This window comes from Larimichthys crocea, chromosome III, assembly GCF_000972845.2.
Source record: "Larimichthys crocea isolate SSNF chromosome III, L_crocea_2.0, whole genome shotgun sequence".
Lineage (NCBI taxonomy): Eukaryota > Metazoa > Chordata > Actinopteri > Sciaenidae > Larimichthys > Larimichthys crocea.
This window is the reverse complement of record NC_040013.1, coordinates 10,121,494-10,148,241: the sequence shown is the minus strand read 5'-3', so window position 1 is coordinate 10,148,241 and position 26,748 is coordinate 10,121,494. Positions and strand designations below refer to the sequence as shown.

The following is a 26,748-nucleotide window of genomic DNA, read 5'->3' as shown; positions in this document are numbered from 1 at the left end:
AACACACACACACATACGCACACACACACAACTCTGTGACTGTCTAAAATTTCCCACTCCTGATCCATTTGCTTCTCTAGTGCGTGAAAAACACCTCTCGATATCATTCGGTTTCTAATTTGACCTGGATTTCCTGACAGACTTAGATTCTAACCTTCTGCACCGCTCATAGCTCCATATACAGTTCAGGTTTCTCCAGCTGTCCCCTCGACAAACAGAAGGCACTCTTTCATAACCTATTAGTGGCAAATACTTCCCCGTAATCCCTCACAGAATGCATGACTAAGTGTTGGAGCAGGCCTGCCAGCTAACGCCGTAATTAGGGGCGTATAATTATTATGTTGGAGGCAGAACAGGAAGCTCTATCAACACGGGGATGATAACAGATGAATTGTGTGGATATTGTCAAGGCAGATGCTTGAGCTATTCATCCCTCACTGTGCCAAAAGGCAGCTGTACGTAATGTGTGTGTGTGTGTTTGTCTGGTTCACTCAATGAGCTGATTTGTTGCCATGGAGAATGGTTTCTGCAACAGAGAGGCAGGGTGGACTGTGCTGGGGATATGATTTGACAGACAGCACCACATGGGTATGGAAATAACTAAAACATATGGCTTCATATTGTAGACTTTGTTAAGTTGCACAGTCCTGGGAAAAGCGTGGCAGACTCGGCTTGTTGTTTCAGACGAGGTGTCAGATTTTATCAGCTGTGGCTGACAGGGGTCAACAGGCCAGGCTGCAAACTACAGGAACGCTAGAGATGATGCTGCTGCTGTGAGAAAGCAGTAAAAGGAGGGGAAAAATGACACCTGAGCAAAGTTACTCTGCAGAGAAGAAGGTGACGGATGGAGTCTGGGTCATTAAGCATGGATAACTGCATTTTGTCAGCTCACAAAAGACGAGAAAAGAGAAATGTGAAAGGGTGTTAAGCAGTGGAGCTGTACAGGCGATCAGTAAGGATGCTCTAAAATGCATCGGCTGAGCTAATGTAGGTTAAGGACACATGATGTGTGATTAAACCAGGATGGCGCGTGTGTGTTTGTGTTTTAAACAATTAAACACGGAGGGAAATGTGCCTGCTTCCTTGTGTTACTGCTCCGTGTTCTTCTTCCTACTAGCTATGTCGTTTATTTCCACAGCTCTGTCACTCCGCATCTTGTCACAGAGAGTCAAGTGAAGCGTCGCCTCTAGGACCAACAAACATGCTGACAATAGTGATGCCTGAGCCCGACGCCTCTGCTGGATGTGGTCTCGCCATGGAGACTCAGTGACCGGGCGCGACAAAAGGATGGAGAGGGGGGGGCTAAAACGTCTATTAGTGAAAACAGAGGGGGGATAATTACTCTGAATAACTCTCAACTGGCAGGATTTGCCCACCCACCATTGAGAGCAAGATAAATTAACTCTCTTGCTGCAGAGGGGAGAGGAGGAGGAGGAGGAGGAGGGGGGACAGCCTACTCTGGTACAGTACATGTACAGTACATTTGGGCCAACCCCACCCCCAACTCCCCCTTACAACCTATATTTACTCCTACGCACGCAAACTAGCATACACATGAGCGAACGCAAATGCAGGATTAATGCCAGAGGGGTTCTTTACTTTAAAGCTGTGTGCGGCTTTATCGCCCGTTAAATGTATGTTGGGGAAATATGAGAACGTCTGTCATAACATGATCTGATCCGCCGAAAGTGAACACAGCGAGATGGACAGCTAACCCGCAAACTCTGACAAAGAGACAAATGTGTTGATATACACAGACAGATGTATACAAAAGTCATTAATGATGATTTATGACTGCACGCTGCTTGACTCGTGTGTTTGAAAAGAATGTGCCGTGCTATAAATGATCTTGTCTCTACATTATCAGAGGACACAAGTTCTGCTGTAAGTGCTTTCTTATCTGAAGTCTTACCCACTCATGTTGCTATGTTCTTATTATACTAGATATAAAGCTATCGATCTTACAGTTTCCAGCAGAATGTTAATGTGTGGTGCATTGATAAGACTACATCCATTAATATCTGCTTCTCAGCTGCTCATATCAGCTTTATGCAGCGGGTGTCTGGAGCGCCGTCATATCTAAAAAGGAAGAAATGTATACTTAGCATCGTACCTTTGTTCTGCTGGTGGTTTTCCTAAAAGCCTCTTTAATCTGAAAGCCTACTTGATATGATGTCCCATCAGCACCCTCAGACGCAGATGGAGAATCAATGCGTGCACACATGTACGCTCATTAACTCCCACAAATAAGGACATACCATGTGCATTTGATATTTTAAATCCAGCAAGCACGCTTGTTACTGCTCCTTGGACACACTGGTCAACTAACTGAGGCGTGTCAGAGAGCCAAATGAAACACTTTCTGAGTCTTTATTGAAAATGTATTTACTTAAACTTGCTTTAATTGACTTTTTGGCCAACACTGATGTACCATCACCTTATAAAGTTGATTTGGCAAACCCGTTAGGAAACAGTTTCTTATTTACACGTCAGGCAGATATAGGGCAACATTAGTGTTCATTCATTCTCTACTAAATGGGACTTTTCAACTCCTAAATGCACCAGCTAGTCAGCAACTTTGTCTAACTGCTGTTTGGAGCTTTGCAGGTACAGAAAGGTTTATCAGCTGATGGCTGGATCTCAAAATGATGCCAATGTCAGTATTATTATTATTGTTATTGATGACTGAACGACCATATCCCGATTGTTTTGCTCATCTACACTGAGCACAAAAAATGTACGACCGCTCTTATATAAACAAATATCCATATTAATTTCCCTTTTATTAAGTGAGTTAAGCGTAAAAAAATGTGAGTTTCTTTCCAAAAAAAGTGAATATCACACCTTCCTTCCAATGAAAATATTCCTCTCTTTTCCAGTGCGTGGGAATATTAATGACCTGGCAGATAATACGGTTTATTCTGGGTCACGATGGCAGCTCGTAAGAACTGGTGCTTCATGTCTAACTCGTTTTTTTGTTTTGTTTTTTCCTCTTTCCCATCTGTGGGAGTAAGTCAGTTGAACTTTATTGACACACTAGATCATGTTTAATTGCAACGCATAAAAGCAGTTCCCTTCAGATCAGACGTGGTTTGGAAAACTGATGTGCTTCTTCGCTCTATCTGGATGAAACTTTTTAATCGTTTAGAATCGGTGCTCAACATCACAGACCACAAATATCCACTGGTGGAGACACATCACAGAGCAGGGGTTAAACTTCTGCTCTCTCCCTCTGTCTGTCCCTCTGTGTCTGTCTCAGTTCTGCGACTTGGAGGTCCGGACACTCATCTGCTCTTATAATCAGCCTTTGAACAATTAACATCACCGCAAAGAAAAACCTCGCGGCTGAATGCAGCTACAGAGGACAACATATTCCAGATGGAGCTATTTTTCACTCTGCTTTGCTTTTTGTCCAAAACTCAGTGTTTGAAAGACACAAAGGCTTTTCAGTAACGACTGGTACCTGAGGGCCTTTCACAATACATGAACAAGGTTGTTATTTATCCAAAACAGGGTTGTGCAGAATTCCCATGGCTTCCTCTGAAACTTAAGAGGGTCATTGGGGTTTGGTTATGAGGCTAAACAACAAATTACGATACTAGCCCCATTAACAGGATAAAATGTTTAGAAAGTGACGGAGTGAAAAGCCTGACATAAATAAAAAGCTGGAGGAAAGAGGGCAGTGTTAATCTGAACCTAAATAATTATATAGCTCGAAAGCAAATTACACTGCTCAGTAATTTCCAGACAAAAGCCTTTTGATAGTATATGGGAAAAGAGTGTTACACAACGGAGGAAAAGAAAAAAGATACAAGCAACAAGAAACACATGCTTGGTGGCACACATATCTAGTTTCCATTGGAGAGAGAGGGAGAGGAAGCCACAAAGAACAAGGCAACAAGGTGGAAACATTCCTTCAGCTCATACTACCTGTCATCTTATACTCTGACTTTTGTTTTGCTTTTTTGATCCAGAAACTGGATGCACACCCTCGTTGCCATTATGAAACCCTGTCAGCTAGCAACTTTCACTGGGGAGGGTTCTTCTTTTTTTTTTTCCTTTCTAAAATGGAGGGTGAGAACGCCTTGAAATGAAACACTCACACTTGATATTGAAGGAGGCATTGGTGGAGTGCTGCAAAGCTCCCGTGGCCGCGTTCATCGCGACGCACACAAAGTTCCCCGCGTCCAGCCGCCGATCCACGGCGGTGAACTTGAGGTTGCTGCCTTCCTGGAAGCGCCTCTCGCTGTTTACCAGGGCCTGGCCGTTGTGGAGCCAGCTGTAAGTGATGTGAGCCGGGTCGCTGACCTCGCAGCGTAGCATGGCACTGCGGCCGTGCAAGGCATCCTGGGATTTGGGCTCCTTGGTGAACTGGATGGCAGCAGCAGCCTGGATGGACAGAACTGGAAGAGGGAGGAAGGAGAGAGAGAGTAAATGACAGAGGATTAGAATGGGGCTGCTGTTAACATTTTACTGCTTTTTCCGTTCATTAAGTGTGTGCCATGGTGACCACTTAGCCTCGCGGAGGAATGCGATGTTTAGACAATACTGGCTAGCTGTGAATTATTTTGTCGTAAAATTATCAGACCCAACGCGGAGAAAATACCTTTTCCCGTTAGCAAGGCTGTGACGTGAATGGGTGATCTCACTCACACACACATACACACACACACCATTTCTGTCTCACAGTCATGTGCCATCACTTCAGACAGCCATCTCCCTCAAACAGGACGTGATGTGTTGCTCACGCATCCCTCACGCGCACTTAAAATCGTTTATTTCCCCTCATGATGCTGTGTACAAGCTCTGTGTGAGAGACATGCTTTCTGCTCCACTTACCCACATCTCAGTGGAGAAAATGACAAGAGTGTGACTTGGACTAAAGGCTGCAAGAATGCTCCGCAGCTATTTTGACATGCTACAGTTAGAAGCTCGGAGATTAGGAGAAACAAAATGAAAACACAAGAACGGAGCCATGGTGCGATTAGAGAGGATTTTTTCCCCCTCATTTTTGTTTTCCTCCATCTTTTTTTTATTATTTTAACTACTAGAACTTGACAGAGCAACAACACTGTCGTAGTATGTGATAACATAGTTCTAATCTACTCATCTGCTGACAGACTAATCTTCATATTTTATACAGAAACACAAATGTTTCCTTTGGAGAAAGTTGTCACTATTCCATTTCAGTGCAATATGCTCACACATGTCTGGCTAATAATTCTTGTGTCTACCTCAGATTAAATTTTATTTCAGATCACCAATACATCTTTCATGGCAAGATACACTCATGTTTGTTTCTTTAAAAAAAAATGTGGCAAGACAAAGAAAGGTTTAAACAAATCTACTCATCAAGAACCATGTTCATCGTGTGTCAAGGCAGGCCCTCATGTGCCCTGCATAACACACTGTTATCATACCTCATGTCAAGGTTTGTTATGATAAGGAACGGTCCACAGCTAGAGTCAATTAAGCATACCTACACCTGCATGATGGTGTGTGTGTGTGTGAAGGTCTTGCCCTCTTGTAGGACTGAAGCCAAGAAAAATGGGGATCTTTCAATAATGTTAAATCAAGGAGCCTGTTGAAGATGAGCCAAGATAATTCCTTCATCTTTGACCCTCCTCATCCCACTGATCCTGTCCTTCTCCTACCTGTCCATCTCTTCATCAGGCCATCTTTGTCTCAGCTGCAGGTGGCTTGAGCCGACGCACAGAGAGACAGGCAGGCAGAAAGAAGACGCCGCAAAGCAGAGAAGCTGCTCAAACATGACAGCTGCCTCATGTTTCATAGACAGGAGTAGAAATTATTTGCATCGTTTCAAAGAAAAGAAAGCGAAGAGGCAAAAATGTACTGAAACATCAGCTTAAGGTGAATAAAATACAGAAATAACATCTATATCACAAGCAAGATAGGCAAATAGCTCAGACTGTGCATTATATCACCGATAAGTGTTGGAGATACGCATTATTGATTCACATACGTTGCCAAAGATAAAGAACAATGTCTGGTGTGTTCTTGCAGATGAAAGCCTACAGCTAAAGTAAAGAGATATGTGTTAACACCTCCCTCACAGATAAAAACCAGAACTAATCTGGTGTTGAAGCAGAAAACCGCTTATGAATGCCTCCTTACTCATCACGCCAGCAACTGCATTACAAGAGCCATCCTGATAAGAAAATTAGCTAAAGCGTGAGCGACGACTCCTTTGTTTGAGACACTTAAACAACAATCATCCTTACGTGTTTTCCCACAATGGGACGAATCCGCAGACGTCTCACGGTCGAAATTTGGCACAAGAAACGTGTCCCTTCAAAGCACCAACACAAACATGCTCAGCGTGACAAGGTCACAGCATTTGTAGAATGCTGGAGTGAGCTGAGAAAAGGGTCCCTGAGAGGATTTAACCCACAGCTGTGACATTAACATCAGCAATGCTTCTGTGTAGCCCAGGGGAAAAACTACTTTTATACATTTTTCTTGCATAAACCACTTTTATCCATGTAAATCACTTTTGGATCTTGATGTCAATGTGAGCACATTATAGAGGAGAACAGCTATTCCAATGTTATGATTTTTAGACCATCATACTTTTGTTTTTATTTCAGCAGGTCTGGCAGACAGGTGGATCGATGGCTTCACTGATTGATTTTCTTCTCGTGGAGACACCGTATTAGAGGTCACAGCACTGTGGCCTTTATTTCAACTGTAAAACACCACGTGGGGAGAGATTTACAGCCTCCAGGAGAGACGGCTGCTGCTGCTACATGATTGACTGTATCAGACAAAATATCTCACTGGGGACTCATCCCATCTTCATTTCAATTTATGCCACCAAGTGCCAACCATCTTACATCATTTCCAAAGAGATTTATGATCAAATCGTGCCTCTTATTCTCATATTCTTTCATACTCTGTCTCAACATGGGATGATGGTCTTGTAGACAAAAGCTGTAGCCCAATGCACGCTTATCAAAAGTTGTGTTCATACACAATTTATAGATTATTTATCAAGCAAATGTGTTCCACCTTGTGAGGATTTTTCTGTTTTTCCATTTTTATGATCCTTTTAATTTGGATACTTAGTTAATCCAAACAAGCAGCCTAAAGACGTCACACTGGGCTCTGAGAAGTTTTAATAAACGTATTTCACTATTTCTTGACATTTCATAGACTAAATAGGAATCTATTGATGAGAAATGATCAAGAGATTTACTGATTACTGATAACAGTTACCCCCAGTTCATAAATCATTCTTCCACCACCTGCAAATAAGCTCTGGTACAGTTGCTTTGCGTGATTTATTGCACAAAGGACTGTTTCAACTTCTCCTCTGTATCAGTAAGTGGTCTCTAACATCTCTCCAAAAGGGTCTGTGAATTTGTTCCATCTGCGTAAAACTGGGATAAAAGGCAGCAGATGGGTTGAAACACCAGCAGAGTCATCCCCAACATCCACCTTGAACAATATATCAAGTAATGTTTGCAGACAGCGCCTTGCCTCCATGCCAAGCTTACAGCTGGGTTGTGAGGTAGCGTGCCAACTTCGATCACACTGAGCCTCCTCTGTGTACGCTGATGTTACAAGATTTGGAGGAGGAACGGCGGAGCTCTGGCATGCAGTTGATGGTTTCATTTGAGATGCATGTTGACATACAGTGTGTGTGTGTGTGTGTGAGAGTGAGAGAGAGAGAGTGTGTGTGTTTAAATAGTGAATGACTTGAGGGAAAAGTCCCAGCAGAGACAGCACATACAGATAAGGTGTTTTCACATACCACAGGATGACAGACGAGACCAAGCGAGAGAGAGTGAGATAGTCGAGTGAGGCACAGTCTATCACGTCTGAGGAAATCTGCCAAGTTTACTGTACTGTTCAAACAAGGAAGGCACCGTGACCTACATCTCAAACTCACTGCACCCTGCTTCTAAAACCAACCAGAGAGACCACTATCACATATATAAAATTACAGCTGCCACCCCCGATTGCTCTGTATTGTTGTAACGTAGGCGTGCTGCAGAAGAAACACATCTGAAGTTCTGTCTGTCTGACCGAATCAGTGCAGTTTATTTAGGTCATGCTTTTCACAGAGTCACACAAGGACCGTAGGAAAGGGAATGTCTGGCTCGTCACGCAGTGACATTTCAAAGAGATAAGCAGGGCAAATGCTATCTAAAGTCCCACTGAGGGCCCTTCAAAGTGAGAGTGGTTGAAAGGGATAGTTAGAGATGAAGGGGAAACAAACAGCGAGCCTGGAGGAGACGGGATGGGAATGTTCCTGTGATGAAATCATCCTGAGACTGAGGTAATGAAAGGTTAAACTGGCGGATCATGTCTGCAACTGAACTAACTACACAACAAAGAAATACAGTCGAGTAGAATAAATCATTAGAGGTGCCCTGTGGAGTTTTTGTCCACTAGTAGACTGCAAAGCTAGCAAACATGGATGTAAACAATACTGATTTAGAGAACATTCAAATAATTGGCTTTGCGAGTGTTTTATGAGGAAGGAAATGCATTCAACATGTTTGTTATACCTCAAGGATACACAGTAATGAGCTCTGGTGAGAAACACTGAATGTAAACAACCCTTCACAGAGCACCGTTTAAAAGCAGAGCTTTAATTACTAGTTAATTATTCATACTTTTATTACTGATTTGTTTTTAAGGTTAATAGTTTAGTCTAAAAAATGTATTTAATACATTTCTAGAGGGGATGTCTGCCTACCAGCCAACAAAGAGAACACATCACGTTTTAGAAGAAGTGAAACTGATTCACTGATTATTCAATTAATATAAAATGCAGTCTTTTCCTAAACCAGAAGGCCTCATAACAGGAAAGGAATACGATGTCTTAATTAATCAAAGCTGTGGAAAAAGTGTTCTCGCCACAAGCACTCTTCCTCCTCGGAGCCTCGTTCTCTTCACAGATTAAGAAAAAAAGAAAAAAAAAAGCTGAGAACAAAAAAAAAAAGATGTCTGGATCTGATTCCAGTCAGTACACACTTGCCCGGAAAAGCTTACGACGGATACGCTAATGCACCCGGATGAGCTGCGATCGTCATTAAATATTAATAGTTGTTCATTTTCAAAATAGTTTGGACTTTCCCTGGATTTCAATCAAGGTATCTGGAAAGAAGTTGGAAGAGACAGAAAAGTAGGTTAAAGATGGAGGGGGAAACTGCTGAGAGGGGTAAAATATCTGCACACAGGGATTCTCCTCTTCAACTTGCTGCACTGCCGACCCCATTAAGCCTGGCTCGGCTGTCAGGGCTGTCAGGTGGAAGTCGCCTTTAAGTCGGCCTGACAGCAAGAACCCACAATAATGGGCTCATCAGCAACCCACGCCTCCATTCTCGGTTTTCGACTGTCTGTTGGCACGGGCAGCCAGAGGTGGATGAGTTGAATTATATGTCAAGACACACTACACTGTATCAGTACAGAGAGGAATGCAAGATGCACAATCGGAGTCAAAGAAAGAGGGTTTGTGGGAGTGTGTGTGCATTATCTGTGGACATTAACAATGAAATCAATATCCAGATAAGACAAACTGTGTAATCTTCATACAGACTACACACTGCTTCTTATTGTAGGGAAAAAGTTGTATGTTTGAATGAAAACATTTAAGATAAGAACTTTATTTCCTTCTGATAACCAGTGACATCAAAGATGTCTTCATCTTATCAGTGACGATGCTGGATGCAGGATTGTGTGTCTCCAACAGGCCGTCACACATGACAATGTTATCGCTCAAAGTGCTGCGGGGTGATGGCAACCAGCGATGACGCACAGGACTGAGGCTACGAGAGGTTAAAGGGGAAGACCCTCACACACGCACAGACACGAACAGCAGAGCCCACGAATGCTTGGCACCAGACACACCCGTCGTGGGAGCTCGAATTGCCCGTATGTGTGTGTTTTAACAGCCTCTCTGTGGACCGTGTCGAAGCGTGACAGCTGCTCTGAAATGTTTCAGAGTGACAGGACAGCGGAGCGAGGAGACTTGGTGTCACAGGAGGGAGTGCTGCTGACGGAGCGTGAGACCAGTGATTGGAGCGTTCAACATGGCTGCTATTAGACATTTATCTTAATGACAACTCGGCCTCGGTGACATGCAATTCCCAAAATCTTAAAAATTAAAACATTAAAACTCTGTTTTCAAGAGTGTTCAAGAGTTTAAAGTCTGTAAGTTATCTCCATCTCCTCTGCCATCCTTAATGAAGACACGACTACCATCCACGATTGCTCTGTTTTCATTACTCTCCTCTCCCCAGACACAAAATCTACACAACCCAATTAAGGATACGAGTAGTGAGACTCCAGATAACATCAGCCCTCTTTGCTCAAACTGCACACACTGACAACAAACAGTGTGACTCTGATCAGATCAATTATTAACAACTCCAGGAGTCCACATGAGATCACAAGGAAAGATGCAGCATGATTTCGAAAGCAGCATGAAATCTCTTTTTTAGTTCACGGCAATCTGGAGGTCAGACAAGAGTCTACACGATGAGCACATGCTGGAAAAACATGTCATCAATTTTTCATCATGCAAACGATGGGTAGAGAGAGAGAACACTGATGTAAGCTCCTCTCTCGTTCAAAGCCTTTCCTCTTATTTTAGCAGCTGCTTTGCCTCGTTCACACGGTCAAACACGACAGGAGACATAACTCTACTGCCCTCCGGTCACCTTTTGGAGGAAAAAGTTAACATTCAAAATAATCAAAGTGGATACTCCTCTTCATCCTCCAGGTCGGGTAATGAGGTCATCTTTAAAGTGCTCCATTAAACAGGTCAGGACTGCCAGCAGTGGAGGGGGGGGGGTGTAGATCATATTTTTATTCCCAGCAATTTTAGCAATCGCGGCAGATTCCTGCTGCTTAACTGGAATACCGAGCTAACAAGATTAGCATTCCCACTAGGGTGGATGTCAAACGGAGCGAGGGAGGGAGCAAGAGGAGATACATCCTCGCTGTCGGGAGAAGACCGTGAGTGGAATAGACGTGCATCAATGCTTCTAATTAGAAGCGGAGGAGGCCCTGGGTATCAAACATCAACAACTGCATCATAACTATCAAGTAACAAATGTTGGCCTGCTCAGATTCTGTCTTGTTTACTATTTTTTGACCAGACACATATTACATTTTGTTTGGCCAAGTGTCTTCATTAGACTGATTGGCACCAATATAGCAGACCCATAGGATGATACAATCCTATTCATTCTTGATGATTCTAGATATTGTTTGGAAACCCTATTTAACCCATATCAATTGTAAGCAGTAGCACAATTAATGCCATGTCTACTGTAAAGTATTTCTTACGCTTTCCCCTAGCCATTAGTGGTAACCGTATGACTGCCAGATATTTGTTATAGAACAAATCATCATGTCATGATAAAATCTTTGAGGCAATAGCTTAAATGAATGTCATGTTGGCATTTGGAAACAGAAATGCCGATAACCATCTGTCACAAATCAAGCAAGTGCGTGTTTAAAACCTGAAATAAAACCTCAGATGAAAGACCGTGATAAACCTCGTCCTCGGTTGTGTTTGTGGACCAAGATGTCAGGGAGATAAATTGAATGCCTCCTTGAAAACTGGTGGGCAGAAGAGCTTCCTTAAAACTCACAGCGTTTATGGTCCCATAAACACAGTGGAAAAACCCAAAAGAGCATAAAACAGGTCAGACTGTATGATTAACTGCATTCTGATTTATTAGTATCATGACAAATCGCAATTTAAATTCCATCTAAAACACGAAATATAGAGATACATGTGTGCCTGCAACAGTGTCAGAGACATGCACACATCACAACACCCACATGCACGCACGAGACTGTTGGAGCACGTGTCATGGTTAACAATTAAGATTTTGTGGTTGCGAAACATACTAAAGCAAAAGCTTTGGTCTATAATCAAAGAACTGTTAAGAGAAAAGCAGAAGTGATCTGAGATACTGATGTCAGATGGGGTTTATTTTGCTAGAAGTGCATTTTCACGTTTCACTGATTTCTTGGTCAGTATTTTTAACAATGCTGTGTGTCAGCAACGGTTTGTGTTCTCCAACTTGAATTACACAGAGAGAAATCACCAGTGCATGAAGCTGAAATGCCGCCCAAACAAAGAGGTCGGGTTGCCTTATTTAACTTGACAGCGGAGACGTTAAACAGGACGCAGTCAAGAACAGGTACAATGTCTCTGTCAAACCATTGCAGCAGCAGTGACAGGCTGGTTCACCACAGTCTGATCTCATAATTGACCTCCATCAGCTTTTGTAGGGCTGCAACTAACAATTGTTTTTTTTTTATTATTGGCCAATCCAATTTATTTGATTAATTGATGAATAATTCACTGAAACGCGATGCCTTGTTTTGTCCTAAACTACAAAACATTGAATCCACAATGATATAACAGACAAAGCTAAATATAAAGCTAGAGCCAGGAGCTGGTTAGCTTAGCTTCGCATTAACACTGGAAACAGAGGGGAAGAGCTTGCCTTGCTCAGTTCAGTGTTAACGAAATGTGCCTATTAACACCTGCAAAACTCACCAATTAACACACAGTATCTCATTTTCTTATTCTGGACAAAACCAGGTGATTTTTTTTTTGTGGTTTGTGCCCAATCCACGAGTCTTACTGTGTACAATGCGCAGTCTGTGTTCAGGGTTTCATAAATGATATGAGAGACAAATTGTAGCCACAGCTATAACAGAGGCACCGCCACTCTATCAAGCTGAAAGGGATCAAAGCAATACAAAAGAATGAGTCCCTGCTGTCTCTTTCCATTACATCCAAAAAACTGACCCCAGGTAGTGTTTTATTCTCTGTGAGGCATACATCAGCACAGCACATCTCTGTGTTCATTCCTCTGCCTCTAATTGAAAACCATGTTCAAAGCAGAGACGGGGTGCCTTTTTTTTTAAAATCACTAACACGGCTATGTAGACCCGCTTCCTTAATTCAATCGCTGCTCTTATTGTACCAGGTAATTGCACTGCAGAGAAGTCTCACTCTGCAAAGTGACTTTGCTCGTGTGCAAAGAGAGGGCTGGGCTCATTATAACAAACCTCACTGAGATCACTATCAGTTTGTGCTCTCCGTCTTACTGCTGACAGCAGGGAGCGGGCTCTGCACCAACCAGACAAAGACCCCTCTCCCCAGCTTATTATCAGGCAACATTGGCATGGCAACAGGCATGCAACCTCTCCAGGTGGACCCGAGCGCTCTGTCGTTTTGCTTCGCTCCTCCCTCAAACGTTCATGACGCCTCGGTGGAGTTTCTAGCCCTTTTGACAACTCCTAAAATTAGCTCTTTCGTCAGAAACATGACAGTGATTGTACCATAGCTGTGTTTTTTTGGATCCTAGAAAATCATTTTCCCTACAGAAAAATACTTGACATGGCATTTTGACAGAAGTATGTCACCCTCTCCTACATCGTTCTGAAATGCCCTCTCATCACTCCTAACGAGCCGCTGCTTGCCAGCACACCTCTTGCCTTTGAAATGAAGAAGTGCTCCATATGGCCTCCATGACAGGAAAAATAATAAAAACACTCATGTAACGGTGTGAGCAGCAGGGGGGAAAAACAGGCGTCAGCCATAAATCTCTTAATAAGCGCACGGGAAGGTGGTCAACAGCATCAAAGTGTTGGCTTAGCCCCACCCAAACGCTCCTTTGACTGTTTTAATAGGCCACCCAACCTAGGCCATTACTGGATCATTATTAGTCGTACTATGAGGCCTGCAGCCTCCTCACTGGGACGAGTTTGGCCCCTGAGGAACACTAGTAGGGATCTCCATTATGTAGTCAGCAGGAAAAAGAGTCAGAATCATAGCTCATAATGTAAGCATAACAAATATAGGAAAATATTTGCTGGACTTTGCTCGTACTTGTTTTCTAAAGAGGTCGAAAATACAAGTAACTTTAAGTAACTTATAACTGATTTTATGCACATTTTGTACACCCATTTAACGCTACATCATGTCTTTGCATCAAAGGGTTGACTCTTCTTTTATCTCACTGCTAAGGTTATTACCATAGCATCACAATGTCATGCTGTACTGGACATCTCTTTTTTCATTTCTTTTTGCATTCTAAACTACTACTGAGGTTTTCAAAAGAAACTTAAAATAGCAAAATTAGTATAGCCAAATCTTTGTCTGCAACTGTGCTGTACTGGGTTTAAACAGAATGAATAGGAATTTTTTAAAAAGTACAGCTTTCAAATGTTGACTTTGAATGCCAGAGTTATGGATGAAAGGTCAAAGCTTCAAGCGCGATATTTCATGTTATCGCGTGATGTTAAATGGCATTTCACGGAGCGTGATATGCTTGCTTTACGACAGATGGAGCTTCAGAACACGAAGAAGCCTTTCAGAGAAGATATGAGCCACGTCTCTCATCACCCCCCGCTGCTCTGTCCCTCTGCACCAGCCTTCAGAACTGTCATGCTGTATCGAAAATAGAGACATCTGAGCACAGCCAGCTCTCACTGATTTTCAACACCCACTCATAAAAGGCTGACTGTTGAAACACAGGCAGCCTAATGGATCTCTGTGCAAACCCACGTATGCTGAGGACAAAGCAAGAGCTGACAAGAAAGGAAGAAAGAAAGAAAACAAGAAATCAAGAGCAAGCAAGAAAGAAATCAAGACAGGCACGGAGGAAAGAAAGAAGTGCTGAGATGAGGTTATGCAATTTGTCTGGAACGCCCAAACGATGATGATGAAAAACCAGTGCGGTGCCACAGATCTGATCCTGGCCATGAAAGAGGACCATGGGTATTATTACCCATGGTGCACAGCAATCTGGAGCCACAGCCGTCCCCTGCAGCTGTGCTCTTATGAGACAGAGTGAATATGGGAGCAATTATTAGATTAAGGCGGATTAGGCGTTACTCAGGTAAGGCAGGTTGGGTCGTTCCTGTCTCTTTGGTCCTGAAAAACTGGGCACTAATCCAGTAATGACACCACTTTGAGAGGGAACACTGAAAAGTGCAGCAGTGGAGAATAAAGGCTGCCATTTCTTCTACGTATGTTTAGGTTTTTTTTCATATACATAGACAACAAAGAGTCTGCACACGGGCCGACACAAAAGCCTAATGCAAACTGTTTACACAAGTAAGTGCTATAACTATCCTGCAAAGGGCATGAGCAAAAATTAACAGAGGATTTAGTATCAAACTAAATATAAAGGAACAGTAATGTTAAACATCTGGGGTCACACTCTACAATATTTTTCCAGCATTATGAGCCAAAGATGGAAGATTAAGTCACAGTGGAACAGAGGAGCTCAGCAGTTTGCAGCCAGGCTAAACACACGTCTGATAGATGTTTCAGACTACACAGTCCGCTTTGAATTCGAAAGTGGGAGTTTGAGAACTGAAGCTGGCTGCATTGTTAAATCTTCCTCTGTAGGCCTGTAGACGCCACCTCGATGGAGTAATATGACAGATATGAGATAAAGCAGAGGGAAGAAGTGGGATGCTATTTCCAATCGCCTTCTGAAATATGATCTGCAAGGACGGACAATTTGGATGGATTAAACAGAAAGAAGGGGGGAACATACCTCCGCTGCACCATCCGAAGCCAAACATGCAGACTTGGGGCGGAAACCTTACAGAGTGCAGCAATGACGGGACAATATGTCTCCAGAGTGACAGGAGCTGCTTTTCGCATCAGTGGAGGTAATAAATGATAGTTCTCTCGCTGGCGCTGGCAGCAGATGGGCACAGAGTCCTTGGCTGCCAGTGCCGGTCTCTTCTCTGCAGGCGGCTCTGGCTAATGCCTGCACCTCCTCAGCTATGTCCAGACATGAGTGCCAAACAGGAATGTGGTGGCACTCTACAATCCCCCTGGCAAACTACCAAACATGAAGGGAAGTGAGCCGAGATAAGAGGGAAGAAAGAGGGGACGATTTTCAGAATTAAATGAAATAAGATGAACAGGAGGGTCTGAACGCTTGTTTCATTCATTCTGGTGAGAGTCTGTATTAAACCCAGAGAAATTCAGACGGCTTCATGAAGGCTGTAAAAGAGAGTCTGCTTCAGTCATTACTCTGTCTGTAGCTCACACTGTGGAGGGAAGGAGATTGTGAGAGATAAACCAATCCCTGGAGTATTACAATTTCATTCTAGGTCAATTCAATGCCACGTTCCTGCTGCAACATCCTACTGCTAATATATTGAAGCAGGATAATTAAAAAAGAAGTTTTAAATTAGATTCCTATGTCAGGGTGATATCAGTTTCATGATCTAATGAGACGGATTACAGAGACGACAAGATGGAATAGTTAATGATGGATGGATGGATGAACATGCCCATTCTTAAGAGCCAAATTCTATCAGTTACTTAAAAAGACTCCAGAGTACAATAAGGACTGCATTAAATTCTCATTCTGTGTTGCTGTCTCTCTCACATTTTAACAATCCAGCTACCACTGGCCTCTGAAAGTGTGTTTTTAAAAGCTTCCTGCATCCCCCTGGAAAAAGCAAAATCTGCAATATCCTCAGCTGAGCAACTGTATTTGTTGCTTTTGTTCCCTGTGAATGCACCCTGAGGCCTTGACCTTGAATGAAGCTGACAAAAGACACAAACAACACCAGACCTTTGACATACAAGTTCATGAAAGGAAAGAAGGAAAGAAGGCAGCGTGTGTCAACCTTCCTTTAGAAAAATGGATTTAAGACATGGGTGGCCTCCCGGGCTCTCTATATCTACCTCTCCCTCCCTTCCTCCCACACGCAAACACACACAGATGTTGACGCTGGCAGGAGGGAATCAAACAAACCTGGCAACCAGGTTGTTTCCAGGACTGGTCGACTCTGTGGTGTAGGTTTCCTAGCAGAGCTTGGCTGGCTCTGCAAAGTGAGCTCAGTGTAGTCACCACAGTTTAATTAGCCACAACCTTTCTGGACAGACGTCTACTGTAGCTGCAGTCAGTGGAGTCTCTCCGGCCGTCAGAAAGGACCCTGTGACTGCGGACCACATAGGTGTGTGTGTTTTTATGAATCTTTGGGCTCTATAAACACCAGGGGAGAGTGGCAGATCTCCAATACTGCAAACACATAGTCTTAAGATGAGCAAAGATGTCTTTGTTTCATTTTCCACAGTGCTCATTGGTTTCAGATGTATGTGCTGATTTATTACCACAGCGATGTATTTTATTTAAATTAACAATAATGAAAAAAAGCTTGATTAAAAGGGGATAGCAGCATCAGCTACAACAAAAAGCATGTCACAGCACTTTTTGTAGTGGGATTATATTCTTTTAACAACTTTTCAAGGTTACCTCAAAATCAAAATAATAATCAAAATGAACGTATGAGAAAGGCAATAATAAAACAGTAACAGACAAATATACCTCAGCCTCGCTAATGCAAAACACACAACCAGTTCCAAACAACAGCAATCTAACGAAGAGCAGAGCAGACACACAAGGAACTAATTGCACACTTAATGAGAATGTTTGTGTCATCTAAATAAAATCTGACATCAAAAGCATCCTATTATGAGAGGTAAAGAGCCAGCGAGCGCGACGTTCCAACATCGTTACGGATGTTTTTCATACATCTATAACTCAAACCATTATAATTAGGTTGTATTATCTTTTAATCATGGAAGACACTCTGTGTCGTCATGTTTGCAAGCCAGCATGTGGTCCATTTGCACATCATGAAGAGCAAGAAAACAGGGATTGCCTTATTTCTGTACTCTATTTAGGTTTACTATGCCTTGTTCAGGTCAGGTATCCTCTCTAAATATACTCAGTTCAAGTCTAGACCCAGATGAGACTGCAGCTCACAGATGGCATCAGAATCTGCTTAAGACGTGCAATAAATGACCATCTGTTTGATTTAATCTTAATTTACAAGGTGACATACTGAAAAACACACCTGGTGTTTTACTTCAAGCATGGAGTGAAAAACACTTGTTTGGCATATAAACAGTATTTAGAATTTTGTTTTTTTCCATTCACAGTTAAAAAAGGTCCAATGTAAGATCTGGTGGCTCCATTTACAGAATACAGCAGAAATTAAATTGAATACGCACAACTATGTTTTCACCAGTGTCTTATCACCTGAAAATAATTATCAATGTAGTTAGAATGAGACTTTCTCCTTCACGCGATCAAGGAGAGAGCGAGTCGAGGTGGTTGCAATCTGCAACTAGACCACTACGTGCTACTAAATCCTACACACAATGATACTATCAGCACTTCAAATGTCACATGAGGACTCCTGTATTTACTAGACTTCTATTCTTAGTGTATTTTAAGGTGAATTGACAGTTCGATTTAGACCTGTGCATTTGTAACTGGATCATTTAAAATATTATTTTAGTGCCATGTGTTAACAGGACCTTCGAGACTGCCCAGCATCAATGAAAGTTCTCAAAGACAAATGTTTATGTATGCCTACCTGCAAAGATATCCATTTAAGCTAGTAACATTTTCGAGTTTTAATGTCTTTACACATACACACTTAGGAGTGTATGCATCACTGTCTTTTTATGCACAGTTTGACAAAACCATTAGGAGGCATTTGTCTTTGGGGTTTAAATGCATCAATTCTCACTTTGTATTTACATGTGCCATGTAGTGTAGTATATCAAAAAGACGTTGCATCATAAGTGCCACTTTTAAAATCTCATGGGGTGACTGTGTGTGCCGTAGGGGGTTCGTGACATTTGCAGCACCTCCGATTATTTGAATAACAGAGGAATGGGCAGGACGCGGCAGACCCCCAGTGAGGCTTAGCATTTAACTTTGAAAGCAATGTTTGCATTAGCATAGAGAGAGCTGCATCTACTTTAAACCACAGTGCTGAAGAGAGGAGAAGCATGAGGAAAAAAGAAATCACTCGCAAATGGCTAATGTCTTCTTTTTTACTGCCAGACCTGTCGAATGAATATCTGATTTAGTAGTCTCTTGTATAATCTGTTTTCCATTTAGTCGTAAATCATTAACAGACTATGTAGGTGGGTGCTGGCTGTAGTGCAGGGATAAATGATACACTAATGCAAGTATATAGCAGAGCACATATGAATCAATTTAAGAGGAAAACAATTAAGAATAATCTGTGAAACAATTCCTTCATAATAGGAGTGTCTGCTAAATCCCTTTGTTGTAAATCTTAATGTTACAATGTGCCAGACTACCAGCCACCATTATTATGGACAATCACACGACTACTTATTGCCTGCGTTACTTGGCAACACGTGCTACTTGACGTGTTTCCACCCACTCGGGTTAAGCTGAACACGGTCAAGGTGATTATGTTGTTTCTATGAACAATTCAACAGCTCAGCGCGCTGACGCTTCACACCTGCCTGTTGAGAAAAGAGCTTTGTGCTCACGCTGGAAGCACGGAAGAAATAAGACAACTCTGGCTGTATCAACTAAAGCCAGATTACTGCAGGCTCAGCACCTCATATGCACTGTAGATTAGGGGTCTCTGGACAGGAAATGAAATGTTTGGTCTGTCCACGTCGTGGCTGCTTGGAGTGTTTGCCCAGGTACCGTAACTGTTGATAGGCATCTAGACACTAACACGGTGTGAGCAAGGATCTGAGATACGACAGGAAGGCAGACTTCCTTAGGGATAAGTGTGACCGATAAACGCCAACACAAAGGGGTTTAAGACGTGGGTACAACTGGTCCAGTGTACGACCTTCCTGATCAAACAACATAAAGGCTCCAAGCTATCAGTAAGCTTTCACCTTCGTATATTGCAAAAAACTAATCAACAAGCTACACAACCTAAAGTCTTACTTCAACAATAGGCAGATCGCTGTCTGCATGCTGCACTGGTAAAGGAATAATCATAATCTCCTCCGGAAAACCACCTTAATTACAATTGATCCTAATTCCATAACATTCTTTCCATTGTACCTTTCCAGGAACCTAACAATGATGGAGTTGGCCAATGTGAGAGAGGCGGGTTGCATTTGTCTTTCAACTCATCAAACCTCCAAAAAAAAAAGAACACACTACAGCTGGGATCCATCTCTACATCTGTTCTACAAATGTCCATGTTAGATGTTTCTGAAATTGGATGAAATGGAGGAAATGAGACAGGAAAAGAGGGAGGTAAAACTTCAGATTGATATGTGGAGAGAAACAGAGACAAAATGGAGATCGTGTGTGATGCATGCTGATATTTCTGTTTATTTGCCTTTGAGTGTCCTGGGGATCAGACTGACAGCATGCTCTCATCTGGACGGTCTGTTTCTGCTCAGGGCTCTGGTATAATGAGGATGCCAGTGTATGGAGTTACAGACCACGGCTAGACCTGCGGTGATCTTGACCAGCCAACAAAAGCCCCCTCCCCCCTCTACGCTTCAGGCTCAGTGGAGATTCATGGTTCCTTTTCAGAACAGTCACTGGTCTGAAGATAAAAACAACTTGATTCACTTGGTTTGAGATAATAATATTTGTTGAATGTCTGTAGTGTGCATGGATGCTCTGCACTGGTAATGAAGCAGTCCAGGGATCAACTGACCTGTCCGGACAGAAGAATGGACAAACTCACATAGCTGTGAAGTACTGCACAGACAGTTTGTGGCCACCATGAAAGCAACCCGTTGAAGACAGACATGATTTTGAAGAAAACACTTTAAGTGCTTGTTTTTTTAAAAATGAAATGAGAAATGGGAGAAGCTAGAATTCAAAACAAGACCAATTTTTCCAATGACATGAACATGTAATTGGAAATAGACATGTAGGGAGCTGTGACTGAAGTGTTTATTTGATCACATTCTGTCGCGTGCACTCCATGGGAGATCAATCAAACAGATGTTGGGTTGTTTTGATAAGATATCCCATTAAAAAAATTTTTTTTATAAATCATGTTTTTTTTATTGTGAACTCAGGGGAACATCGATCCAACTGGTGTTGATTTATTCACTTTAAGAATGGTGGTTTTTGTAAATGAATTGTGCCAAAAAGAAAAACAACAACAACAAAAAAAAAAAAAACACATGCAGTTGTGCAAACTTGAACTTGTGTTTTACTCTAGATAACCGAGTTAGCAGAGCAGTCCATGGTTTGGATAGACAATAAAAGCCACGAAATAGCGATTTTCCAAAAGAATACATTTTCATTTTCTCCAAATGCAATGGTTACATGGAGTTCACTCTGTGATCTTTGTGGAGCACGGCAGAATGAAATTAGTTGTTTTTTTTAAAGACAGATGTTCCCAGCTGTGCTTCTCGAGCTTATCACACTCTTTCATCGCAACGATTAGCTAAACTAGGTTTCTCACAATATCATTATGATCAGAGTATTTCCTTACTTAATTTAAAAACAAAGTTCATGTAACACATAAATCATCATGTTGAGTGCTCTTAAACTTAAAGTAAGCATTACAGGCTGATATCTAACAGTTCACATTCAGCCACCTTGTTCAAGTGAGAATATCCCATGATGTGAGGGTCCTGCAGTCCGATGTCTCTGTCAAGACATTTATTTCACCGCTCACTCTCTCTCCTCTCATAATGGATAGATGCTTTCTCCTCTTGAGTACAGGAAGCACTTCTCTTTATGGCACTTCCTGAATAGTAAAGGAGAGAATGTTTGCCCTGGCAAGTCCACACTACACTGAGGATAATATATCCAAAATAAGGACTGTAGATGTACATACTTGTCTTAGCCTTAAATCCATCACACCACCGCTATGATGAACATTTGATACACAAAACTTTTTTTGACCTACAAAACCCTCAGAAATAATATTTCAGAATAAAACAGAAGCAATAACTCCATAAACTTCACCAAATTAATATAAAAAAATTCTACGAGTTATGGAATGTGACAAGAGGGTTATGGGTTGCTCAGTTCTCAGTTTGCACACACACACACACACACAGAAGACAACATACTGGTTTCCTCTCCTCTTAAATGTAAACAGCATTGGGAACCAGTGAGGCCTGACTGGCACAATGGCCTCCCTCCAAGCATGCTGTCACTCACACTCGGGGGAGAGACACCTCACTGCAGGAGGTGGCGCGACCCCCTGAGCCTTAACGAAATGACACCTACACACACACACACACACCACACACACCACACACACCACACACACCACACACACCACACACACCACACACACCACACACACACACACACACACACACAAAGAGAGAATCACAGACACACAATTATACGCTCTAAGGCCACTAATTGGCTTGCTTGGCTGTGTGTGAATACTAACTGGGCACAGGGCAGCAGCTGTTGTTAAAGTTCGTTTTCTCAAAGGTGAAGGAGAGGAAGAGGAAGAGGAAGAGTGTGTGTGTGTGTTTGGAATAAAGAATTTGGTCTCACGCTGTGTCGTACCCCATGCCGACAGCCAATTACCTGTATGAGAACCTGGAGCCCTCCCTGCCTTTCTGTCAGAGCCTGTCTAGTCTTAAAGCACGATTGGACAATGCTGTTTCCTGTTTGACTTCTCCTGCCCGTCTGAGAGACTGCGGTATGGCTGCTGTCCCATAATGGTTGCCATCTTTACCCACCTCATACAGGCTGGTTCCCTTTCAGATACAGAGAAGACAGAGCTTGCACTATATAGGCATTTAGTGTTTCCCCACATATAGGCTATACTGGGCGACCTGCCCAGATATTAATGGACACATGAGCATGTTTTGACCTATTTTAACTGTGGTAGAGGCTCTTAAAGACAGTCTTACGTCATGGAAGTGAAGACGTGGTCTGTCCAAGAATAGGCAGCCACTTCATGCATAACACAAGATTGCAAACTGGAGTCTGTCTGCCAGCTGATGCTTAATTCATCTTAACCACATGAAGGCCCAGCTGAATTTATCAGCTACACTTGCTCTGTATAATACAATCAACTACTTTTACCCCGCATTAAGTCCTAACTTTGTAAAGCCTAGGATTTCTACATATGATCAGACTTTTGAGCTGCACTCACTGCTGGATGGAGCCAGCAGCTCAGTCTAAAGCTGATGTGTCATCATAAGATACTTAACACACACACAAAAAAAAAGATATAATCGTGGAAAAAAACAATCCAAATGTTTGGAATTGGACCAACATCGTAACATTAAGCACTTATTAGCATAAGTGTTGATTTGTTGCTATGAACAACTTCATTGCAAACAAAGTGTCAGTCTTCAAAAACAACACGAGGGACAGAATATAATAGAAAGTGCGTCTTCAAAAAGCCTCAAATCAAAGCAGAGACTCATTCATCCCCACTACATTTTGCATTGCTTCATTTGCACATGAAATGATGTTGCCTCCCTCTTGTCTATAATTGCTTTGTTTTGCATTGACAAGTGACTTGTTACTGTGCTAGCTTACCAGTTGACACCGTTTTGTTACATCAGCCCATCTGATTCAGTCATTTGCAGCAGTATACGTCAGTTTGTTTCACCGTGTTGCATGTTTCTGGTTTTCATAAGAACTTTTTGCATACATATTTGTAGTTAATCCAACCAAAAAAAATGACTTAATCTCATTGTTCTAACTAGTTCATTTAGTCTATAAATAAACACAGAGGAAGAGCTTCCTCTTTCCTGTTTAAAAAGCAGTTTAATTCAAGTCCGGTTTTAATTCACATTACATTTCAGATTCATTTATATATTCCAACTAAGTCAGCATTTCTCAATGAGAGCATTACCATCCGACTGGTCGATGGTTTGCTTAAAAGGTTAAGCAGTCATGCGATACTGCAGCTACAGGTCTTACTGTGAAGCAATAAGCTGGACATTTCCCATGACCTCAAACTAAATGTGTCTGCTTTGCAGAAACAGTGGCAGTGGAAATTTATTTAAGCTTACCTTTGATGGGAATGGGCGTGGTCACATCCAGGCAGACATGAGGAGACAGAGAAGAGAAAAAAAAAAACAAGAATTTTAGCCGTGGGCTCAACTTCAGCACAGACAAAACAGGAGAGGGTTTCTTTCTGCCAGCATCATGTCTGCGTCTTTTTTTGTTTGTTTTTCTCTATGACCTCGAGGAAACATGGACATTTCTATCTTTGAAAGGTATTTCCTTAATGTTCTTCTCACAAAATGAATCACGGCAGTAATGCTGAGATGCCTCCTGGCACCTAAACCCTCCTGCATGTCAATGAAGTGCAGGACGGGATAAAACAATCCAGCTGTAAACATGAATCTCTCTATTCATCCTTCACATATTTCCCCCAAAAATATGATGTGATGGATTCACGGATCACCATCGCTGGCGGTATAAACCTCGCTGGAAAGAGCAGAAGTAGTCTCGTGGGCCAAAACAAAGGGCTTCTAGGTAATGCTTTCATGGAAAGAGAGGTCCAGGTCAACACATCTTCCTCTCTCGCTTTCTCTTTGCCTCAAAGGAACGATCTATGAAAAAGGTGCACAACTACAATTTCTGAAAGCCCCCATGAGCAGTGCAACATAAATCCATTTTCCCCCCTTCACTGGCTCCCTATTCCCATTTATCTTCCCACTGTTTCAGGCTCATCTTGGCTCAATCTAAACGCCACAGGAGGGAAGACAGGAGAGAAGAAAAAACTAAATAACAGCTACAGTACACCGCAAAGTGGGAGAGAGGTGGATATCCATTTTGTACTGTCTTAAGCACCAGACCTTTGCCTCCATGGCACACCCTTCGCCCTCATGCTCACCCCCAGAACCTTACTGACATGGTCAGAACACATTGCTTTATTGCCTGTAAAATAGACACACTGGCCTATTTATAAGAGGATTAAGTAAAGAAAGAAAAGACAGCAGGAGGGTGTTCTGTCTCTGCCAGCACTCCCAGCCCGAGGGGGACCCATTACAAGGACAATACAGCACATATATGTAGTCTGACGTGATCTGTGAGTCAACGCAGGACTTGCCCAAGGTGAATGTTTCCAGGACACCATATGGTCAGGAGGTATATGTGTTTTCTCTGCAACTGAGACAAACACAACTGGGTGCCATGACATCACCGGGACACTGGGATGAGCTGCTTTCGCACTGATTTTTTGGGTCAAGTTCAACTTTCAATGCAAGTTCAGCTAAAATGTGAAAGTGTGAGGGGTTATGGCACAACCCATGAACCACAACGTCCTCGGCCTGACTCTCACCAGAGGCTTTTGTTGCCGTCTCTCCCCATTTCCCATCTGATCTCGAATGAAAAGACACACAATTGCCCCTTGAAAAAACTTTTGGACTCTAATACATACATTTGTGAAATAGAAATAGAAATACAGCTGATGATGCTGGTAAATGGATAGCTGGAGAGCCCAAAGTAGAGAAAGCTGCCGTAGCTTATTAGCCAAGTCAGTTTGTAGACAAGTATGCATTACATACTGCAAAATACTTCATATCTGCGCATATCGGATAGCATATACACCAGTAGTGATATGTCTGTGATGGGCTAATATTGGCTTTACAAATTATGCAGCAAAGGGTCTAAATGTTGCTTAATAGACTGTATCATCTTCCTGCTGTTACAAAAAAATCTACATGAAACTCTAACAGCTAACAAATCAGAGTTTACCATACCATGAACATAACCCACTGCCTCAAGTTCATCCTCAAAAGACGTCAAATAAATCTCAGACGGCTTTTTAAAAGTGTAAAAGAAACCCTCACTGTTAAGTATCATCTGTAACCGCCTCGCCCCCACCCCGAGTATCAGTAGCACAAAGAGCAGATCTGCCTCTCTTCACATCAGTGGTGACCACCGCCTCCAGACCTAGTGATTTAATGATTTTTGCAGGCTTCACAGGGTGGGCAAACTTCAGTAACAGATCCTTCCCCTGACTTTTAAATTGCCTGTTGCTACCAAAAAGATCTCTTTCCCGACAGAAAAACAGTGATGCTTTACCGGTAAACGCCAAACAATAACAGATCGTGTTACACTGTAAAAACAGGGAGTATGCATGTCTAATTTCAGCCCCCTGCCCCACCCCTCTCAGGCGTCCAGTAACAGTTTGGTCTATCTTTCCATCTGGCCTAAACCCAGAAGCCAGGCTATAGGGCTAATACAACCTTGGACCAGTTCTCAGGTGTCAGCCCTATTGAATTGAACCTGGGAGGGACGGGCCACTGTAGTAAGTAAAACCCCCCTTTCAAACTCTGAAACTCACCCAGGACCAGTGGGACGGTAGGGAGGAGGGCAGAAACGCTGGGCTAGGGACCGTTCATTCCTTGTAGACTTCAACACACAGACTGTTTGTTTCCATTCTCCATTTCAGCAGGATGTATTGATCCATAGCCCTGTGCAGATCAAGGTCTTGTCTGGGGAAGGACCCAGACATGCCCCTGTAATGGGCTGATAGGCTTACACAAGAAGGCGATGTGTGAGCTGCATGTTAAAGATATGGGCAGAATTCTCCTTTGGTTATTGAGTATCCTACAGGTCATCCATTGCCAAAAAAACTGTATCATGTAAGTAGATTCTGCTGGTACAAATGAGAACATGAGTATCGTTTGTGGTGGCTGTATATTTTTAGAGAGGTGGTGGTTTGTGTGCAACAGAACGAAGGGTGAGTGGTGGCAATTTGAGGCACCCGGAGCATCCCTCATGCATCTCCTTCTGTCCAACAGGCGTTTCCACGGCAACCGTGGCAGGACAGTGATCCTCCGGAGAGAAGGAGCCTCACCAGTGGTCAAAAGGTCAATTAAGGGTAATTTATTTTTTGCTGAGGGAGGCGATTATCCTCCTATCTTCAAGCAGCCATCCTCCCTGCATGCTTTTTGTCAGAAGGCAGGAGAGTTAATATTCATCCACCAGTGACGGATCCCTTTGG

At 42.6% G+C, this 26,748-nt stretch overlaps 1 protein-coding gene across 4 annotated transcripts in view; it reads right to left on the bottom strand.

Moving 5' to 3' along the window:
- Nucleotides 1–26,748, bottom strand: part of ptk7b (protein tyrosine kinase 7b) — a 73,703-nt gene that overhangs the window by 18,659 nt on the left and 28,296 nt on the right. For all 4 annotated transcript variants that reach the window (XM_027277313.1, XM_027277315.1, XM_027277314.1 and 1 more), the window contains exon 3: nt 4,104–4,403. In XM_027277313.1, the coding sequence (XP_027133114.1) occupies nt 4,104–4,403 (300 nt within the window). The remainder of the gene's footprint in view (nt 1–4,103; nt 4,404–26,748) is intronic.